Genomic DNA, 7,454 nt, shown 5'->3' with positions numbered 1-7,454 from the left:
TTGGCCGTGTGGGAGGGGGTGGGGATGTTTGCTACCACAGGGCAGCTTCTCAGAATGGACGTAAACTCTCGGTAGAGATTCCTGGTGGGAAGGGGACAGTGGCCTGGAGCCCAGGGCCCGACTCTCTCCAGCTCCTCTTCACCTCCTCCTCCTCAGCTTGCCCCTTGGGGACTGGGAATAACCTGTGGTCGCCAGCTCCTCCACCCAGTGTCCCACACAAGGGGTCAGTGGGGCTGGGTTCACTTCTGGCCGCTCCTGTGGATTGCAGAGTTATTCACCTGACTCGAGCGATAAACCGTGCCTGGGAAGAGAAAGGAGAGCAGCTCTGGAAATGACCCAGTCTACCCAAGGAGCACAGCTGCTACCCAGGCCAACAGGGCCGGCACCCACAGGGCAGCACGCGACGTGGGTCTAGGATCCCTGTGAGCCTGGGGAGCATCCTGGTCCCCAAACAGTTTTTCAGGGGCCCTGGGACTCCCACACAGTCCTGTGGTCTGTGATTTTGGCTCAGGAGAAGCCACAGCAACCTGGCTTGTTTTTAAATAAATGATTTAGCTCGGCTCCAGAGAAAGCCGGTGGGTGCTGGGAGGGACCGGGGCTTGCCGGCAACCACAGAAAGCCACAGGCTGCACATTCCTATAATTAAAGAGAAGGTGACACCAAGGGCATGAAGGAAGGGTAGGGAGCTCTTTGAGCAGCCAGGGCGGCCAAAAATCTCTTGGAGGTTTCCCCAGTAACCTCTCAGTGAGCAGGAGCCCGGCAGAAGGAGCCGAGATGCCTCGGCCTCCGGTGGGCACAGCCGTGGTGACAGCTGTGCACGCACCGGGACGGACATCTGTCGGCGGTAGCATGGCTGTCACCCAGCTGCTGCAATCGTCCTCCTGCAGCGCCGGCTCGCAGGTGGCTTTCCAGAACAGGAAAGCCCCACACACTTGGCGCTTCGTCCCAACCTGGCAGGCAAAAGGCAGAGGCAATCTGCACCTCTGTGGGAAGGAAGGGGGAGGAAGGTGGGGATCTGTTTCGCAATGCTGTCCCTGTTAAGTTGCTGCTAGAGGCACCCATTCTAGAACTTCTTTCCTAGTGGAAGGCTCCTGAATCTCCACATCTCAGCGGCCTTTCAGTTTGATGGTGAAAGTCCTCTTCTTCTCCTTTCTGATGCCTCTGTTCACACATGTGGCGTCCACATGATGAGGGCGCAGCTTCAGAAGAGATGACACACATTCCTGTGCCAGGGCTCCGAGAGTGGAGCTCTTGTTGCCATGGGACAAGGGTGGGATGCAGGGGTGGGACCCGTCCTGAGCCAGGGAAACAGGACCCCACATCCGGACCTCTTCAGAAAGCACAGCCTGGGGCTTTGCACCTACTCGGTGCTCTGTAAATGTGTGCAGGATTATTTTGTTGAACGAGAGGAACGTCTCTCAGGGACAGAGAGTTCCTGACCCAATGACAGGTTAGAGCTTCAGAATGAGGAAGTTATTAATTTTTCTCTATCTGGGCAATACACATTTTTGTTGTGGACTTGAACCACTACTTTACAGCTGCTCTTGGAGACAGATGATCAGAGGAGGATTTGTCCATTGCTGGACAAAGGGTGCCCGGAAGGGCATTTAGAGACCCTGCCGTGGCACTACCATTGCCTGGGCAGACTCCAGAGCCCTCTCCCCGTCTAAGCCCTGAGCTCCCAATCTGTAACTTGGGGAAGTTGGACGAGGTGGAATTTAAGCCTGTCTGTTCCTGGGATGCCTCCTGTGGCTCTCCCGTTTACTGGTTATGCCCAGGTAACTGCCCGATCGGGGCTGGGGTCCACTTCCATACCTCCTAGGGTTTCAGAAGAAGCAGCAGCTCCCAGTCACTCTGCTCTATTTGGAGAAATAGCAATTCAGAGCTACTATTGTTAACCAAAGTTATTTTAGCCAAGAGGCACTCAATTTAGAGAAGGTAATTGGGAAGTAGGAGCGGGCAGCCTTGAGAAAATAAATAGCAGGCAACCTCGGTGCAGAGACCAGCTTCCACAGAGCCCGGGAATTCGTGGCACAATGTGCTCGTTTGGTCAGTAGCTCCAGGAGCAGCTCGGCGACCTGAGTGAGGCGGAGCTGGTGGAGCAGCTCGGACCACAGGGTGCCTGTAACCCGTCCCCTTGCTCTCACAACGGTGGTGGAGAATAGTGTGTGTGTGTAGGGGGGTGTCCTCTTACCTCCTCTTTTCTGGCTTGCAGGGGGAGATCGGCCCACCCGGTCCCAGGGGAGAAGATGGCCCTGAAGGCCCGAAGGGTCGTGGAGGTCCCAATGGTGATCCTGGTCCTCTGGGCCCCCCTGGGGAGAAGGTTTGTGATGTGGGACGTTCAGCCACTTTCTTGGGAGGGATCTGACAGGCCCTTCCCCATGGCCTCGGGCTCCTGTTGGCTGTGGCTGCCCTAGGCATGGGGTGGGGGTAATTCCTGAGCAGGGCTCCTGTCTCCACCCTGGGCTCTCGCTGCTGCTCCTGTGAAGCTGTTTGTTGAATGAGGACCCTTTCCTTGTCCCAGGTTCAGCCCTTCCCAGCCCTCCACCATTGCCTTGGAGAGCTCCTTCCTCCCAGTGGCTACAAAGCCTGCGTTCTGAGCCCCAACATTCCAGGACCCCGTCCTTGTCACATTCCTACCTCCACACCTGGGTAATAACGGTGTCCCCACCAATGGCCTGAAGGTGTGGCAGCCTGGCAGGAAGGAAGGCCGGAGTCCTCGGAGCAGGCTCTGGGGCATGCAGCCATCCATAGGCCTGCAGTTTCCAGCTGCGGGAGGATCCTGGGCCAGCCACACACCCTGCTCCACCCTGTTTCCACCCTGGGCTCTGGCAGGAATGGTGCATGCAGTGGCCCAGACTTGCCGCCCCATCCTGCCAGGTGGACCCACACAGAAGGGCTCAGAGGTGTCCCGAGATGAAGAACACTTTGAGCTGGGGCACTTGCCTCTAATTGCTTTGCTCCACAGTGGCACAACCTCTCCTCCAGGGGCCTTCACTTGGGACAAGTGCAGGGACCATCGGGTACCCGCTGGACTTCATGGGTGCTGGCAGTCACTCCCCACCCAGGGCAGGCAGGGGTTCTGCATGATGACGTGTGCCCCGGCCTCTGGAAACCACACCCTCCTCCAGGCCCCCGCCAGAACGCATGTCCTTTCTCTCTGCTCCGAGGAAACGGATGGAGCAATACCGTGCTGGCCATTAATGCAACTCTTTCTTCCCCCAGGGAAAACTCGGAGTCCCAGGGTTACCAGGGTACCCAGGAAGACAAGGACCAAAGGTAACTTCTGGACGTGTTAGGTGTCCCGGGACAGGTGGACGGATGTTCCGCCAGGTCTCCCCACCCTGCATCCAGCCACGTTAGGTGTCCTGGGACAGGCAGAGGGATGTTCCAACGGTAACTTCCGGCCGTGTTAGGTGCCCCGGTGCAGGCAGAGGGATGTTCCGCCGGTAACTTCCGGCTGTGTTAGGTGCCCCGGTGCAGGCAGAGGGATGTTCAGACGGTAACTTCCGACTGTGTTAGGTATCCCGGCGCAGGTGGAGGGTTGTACCGTCAGGCCTCCTCACCTCGCATCTGGCCATGTTAAGTGTCCCGGGACAGGTGGAGGGATGCTCCAGTGATCCTCCTAACCCTGCGCAGGTTCATCTGCTCCCCATCCTTGGGGGCGTGTGTGACACTGTGGCTCTCAACCTCCACCACGTTCACTGCCTTCTGCATTAATTTGCTGAGTTGAAAGGAGGCTTTTGGGCGATGAGTCTTCTGTCCCAGGCGGCACAGGCACCTGGGATCCTTATGGGGTTCTCCTGGAGTGTCCTGCGGTCTTCTGCACCTGTTGCTTGGCTGGTGGCCCTTGTCCCTCGGGTTGTCCATACCCAGAATCCGTGGGACAGTTGACTCTCAACTCCACCACACTGGCAATTTGGAGGCTATTTGCTCATAATGGAGTATAAAAGAAAAAGGAAACCTTTCTTATGTGAAATCGTGTTCAGGTTTAAGTGAAACAGCTCCTTGAGGCTTTGGAAATCATTGAAAACGTTATTTTTTTTTTTCAAATCACACATTTTATTATTCATGGTTCTTCCTTAAAGAATAACCAGCTGCCTGCACTGGAGACATAATTAACAGCTGAAGCTGGATCGTCTTTCTCAGATCTGCCTGTGCCTGAGGCACCTCCTTTTAGCCTCGGTACCTTTTCGGTCTCACTGGAGCAGTCTTGTTAATAGGAGGATGGGCGTGGTGGCCTGGGGCTTCCCTCCAGGTATTTCCATTCTTATTAAGGAAATGCTGCTATCCGTCCTTCCTGTGGAATGTGAAGCCCCCTGCCACGGGTGTGTAGACGCACACCCCACATGCAAGAGAGCTTGCTGTGAAACAGGAATTTCATTTAGGATTTAACGGTGGCTCATTGAACGTGGGTGTGATGTAGCTGCTGACCGCAGCATCATCACCCGAATGTGGTCAAAGGGGCTGATGGGCACTTTCCTCTCTGTTAATACACATCCCTCTGGGGATGGAGAGAAGAGGAGAAGTTTGGGAGAGATGGGTGGTCTAAATCAAGTCCAGGCAACTTTTTGGAAAGGAATGGCACGTGTTTCCTGGGCAGAGACTAGAAGTAGCCATCAGTACAGTGACCTGGTTTCTGAACTGAGCTCTGTGTCACTTGCACTGAAGTTTCCTGGGTCCCGCCCCCTGCCTAGATTGGCAGGTGAGTATATGAGTGGGTTGGCTGAACTCAGTCCCCTGTGAGAAATACAAGGTTTGGACATGTGTGAGCTCTTCGTGGATACAAGTGTGCATTCAGGACAGGATTTTAAGCCAGGCAAATAGAGACCTACCAAAGACAGTGACCAGCGCCAACCCTGCGGACAGCTGAGCGGCCTCACTGAGGTGATGCTTCTTGCGTGGGTGTTTGGATATTCACCAGGTCAGAGTCCCTAAATCCACCTCTGGTCTGTGTGCACCTTGCAGACTTCTAGAATTAAAGAGCTGGTAGATGCTACAGTCAGTGCATAAATTTGCATTCATTCCCAACTCTGCAAGCTGCTGTGCTTTATTTAGAGGGATTGTGGGACGCCAACACAACATGCATGAGGCACAGAAAACACAATGTCACAGTGCGATGTTCATGTCTCACCTCAGTTCAGCTCAGCAGTGTGTGTCCCTTTCTCCCAAACACCAGCCACCCTCCTATGGACACGGGCGCGTGGGGGATGGTGGCGGGGGAGGGAGCATGATGAAAACTCCATTTGGGTTTCTAGAGCTGAAGCTTGTGAAATGCTTAGGAAATATTTATTGAGTGGAGAGGATGGATAGAGGGGATAGGTGGGTGGGTGGGTGAGTGGAGGGGTGTGGATAGGTAGACAGGCAGATGGATGAATGGGTAGGTGGGTGGGTGTGTAGGTAGATGGATAGACAGATAGGTGGGTTGGTGGGAAGAGAGGTGGATGAAAGGATGGGTGGGCAGGTGGGTAGATACGTAGATGGATGGATGGGTGGGCAGGCAAGTAGACAGGTGGATGAATGGAGGGGTAGGTGGATAGGTGGACAGGCAAATGGATGAATGGGTAGGTGGGTGGGTGAGTAAGTAGGCAGGTAGATGGATACATAGGTAGGCCAGTGGGTGGATAGGTGGGTGAATGGATGGGTGGGCAGGTGGGTAGACAGTTGTGAATGGAGGGGCAGGTGGATAGGTAGGCAGATGGATGAATGGGTAGGTGGGTGGGTGGGTAGGTAGACAGGTAGATGGATAGACAGATAGATGGATAGACAGATAGGTGGGCCAGTAGGTAAACAGGTAGATGAATGGGTGGATGGTTAGATGGGTAGACAGGTGGATGGATGGGTGGGCAGATGAGTAGACAGGTAGATGGTGGATGGGTGGGTAGACAGGTGGATGAATGGAGGCCTGGGTGGATAGGTAGACAGGCAGATGGATGAGTGGGTGGGTGGATAGACAGGCAGATAGATGAATGGGTGGGTGGGGGGGTAGACAGGTAGGTGGATGAATGGGTAGGTGGGTAGACAGGCAGATGAGTGGGTGGCTGGGTAGACAGGTGGATGGATGAGTGGGTGGATAGGTGGGCAGGTAGGTAGACAGGTAGGTGGGTGGTTAGGTGGGTGGGCAGGTGGAGTCTGGGGCAGAGGCTGTGCACTGGCATGCAGGCGGTCCCCCAGGCTGCCCATGCAGCTTGACTCATTCCTGGCCCAGCTCTTATGCCTCCTCCTTAAACTCTCTTTCAGGGCTCTATTGGATTCCCTGGATTTCCTGGCGCCAATGGAGAGAAGGGCGGCAGGGTAAGGACAGCCTGGCCCCTGGGCAGGCAGCTTGTTCGGCTGCCTCAGTGCATAGCGGGTTGGTTCTCCAGCTGATGGCCTGTTTATTTCTCACCCCTTTTGCTTCTGAAATTGCTCTCCTGAATGGCTGGCCTTAAGCTCTTGACCTTTAGCACCAAGCCCTGGTGACACTCTCCAGACATTGGGCTAGGCAGGTATGTGATAGGACGGGGCAGAGGCAGGAGGGAAGTATGTTGAGAAAATGGAGCTTTCTGATTAGCACTGCAATCCAGAAGGCTCTTTCAGGTCATTCTGAAAATCAGATTCTTCTCCTCTACCCAAGTGGACTTTCCCTCCAAGCTAATTTTAAAAGGAAGGGAAAAAGGAGATTGTTTTTTCCTTTTAAAAATGTCCTGCTACCTACCGTCGTCCAAATTTAAAGTCATTTAAATTAACATTAACTTGAACAGGGTTAGCAAGCTGCCATTGTCATAAACACCCACCAGGTTGCAGTGTGGTTCGAGTCTCTTTTGTTCTCACCCTCAACGAAGGAACCGAGGGCCGGGCTGAGGGAGCTGTGTTCTCCCCACAACTCCTGGAGCCCCCGCTGGCCCAGGCCTCCCTGAAGGAGCTGCCCTGGATGCTTGTTAGTGAAATCACAGTGCCTGAGCATCGCCACTTGGGGAAACAGGAGAGAGATGGTCATCAAGCCTTGGACTCTGAGCTGGCCTTGTCCCCACGGGGCATATGGGGGGGACAGAGGCCAGCCTGTGGTGTACATGCAGGACAGCATCTGCAGAGCAGGCCCGGGGGACCCGCTCCCCAAAAGATGGCAGAGCTCACACCTGCCTCGTAGCCACAGCCACAATCCTGCGGCCCCGCCCAGCCCATCCTCCTATGCCCCATCCTGTTCTCCCAGGGCAGACAGAGCTACAGGGTTGCAGCTCCCTCTTGGGCCCGTCCCTCCTGGCCAAAACCTTGTGAGCAAACAAATGTGTTCTGTCAGATTCACAAAATAGGAAAAGGAAGACTGTTCTGAGTGTAAGTTGACAGCACAGACCCGAGGAGATTATTATTTCCATCTCCACCCTTCTCTGTCTCTGTCCTTCTACCCATCCATCCATCCACCCATCTATCCATCCACCCACCCACCCACTCATCCACCCATCCACCTACCCGCC

General features: G+C 55.0%; 1 protein-coding gene across 4 annotated transcripts in view; it reads left to right on the top strand.

The window, feature by feature from the left end:
* Positions 1–7,454, top strand: part of COL5A1 (collagen type V alpha 1 chain) — a 162,424-nt gene that overhangs the window by 95,485 nt on the left and 59,485 nt on the right. For all 4 annotated transcript variants that reach the window (XM_017848837.1, XM_017848826.1, XM_017848819.1 and 1 more), the window contains 3 exons: positions 2,216–2,323; positions 3,226–3,279; positions 6,241–6,294. In XM_017848837.1, the coding sequence (XP_017704326.1) occupies positions 2,216–2,323; positions 3,226–3,279; positions 6,241–6,294 (216 nt within the window). The remainder of the gene's footprint in view (positions 1–2,215; positions 2,324–3,225; positions 3,280–6,240; positions 6,295–7,454) is intronic.

The sequence above is a fragment of the Rhinopithecus bieti genome, unplaced genomic scaffold (genome assembly GCF_001698545.2).
Source record: "Rhinopithecus bieti isolate Rb0 unplaced genomic scaffold, ASM169854v2 scaffold_2205, whole genome shotgun sequence".
NCBI classification, from domain to species: domain Eukaryota; kingdom Metazoa; phylum Chordata; class Mammalia; order Primates; family Cercopithecidae; genus Rhinopithecus; species Rhinopithecus bieti.
Note: the sequence above shows the minus strand (reverse complement) of the source record. Positions and strands in the feature narration are given on the sequence as shown.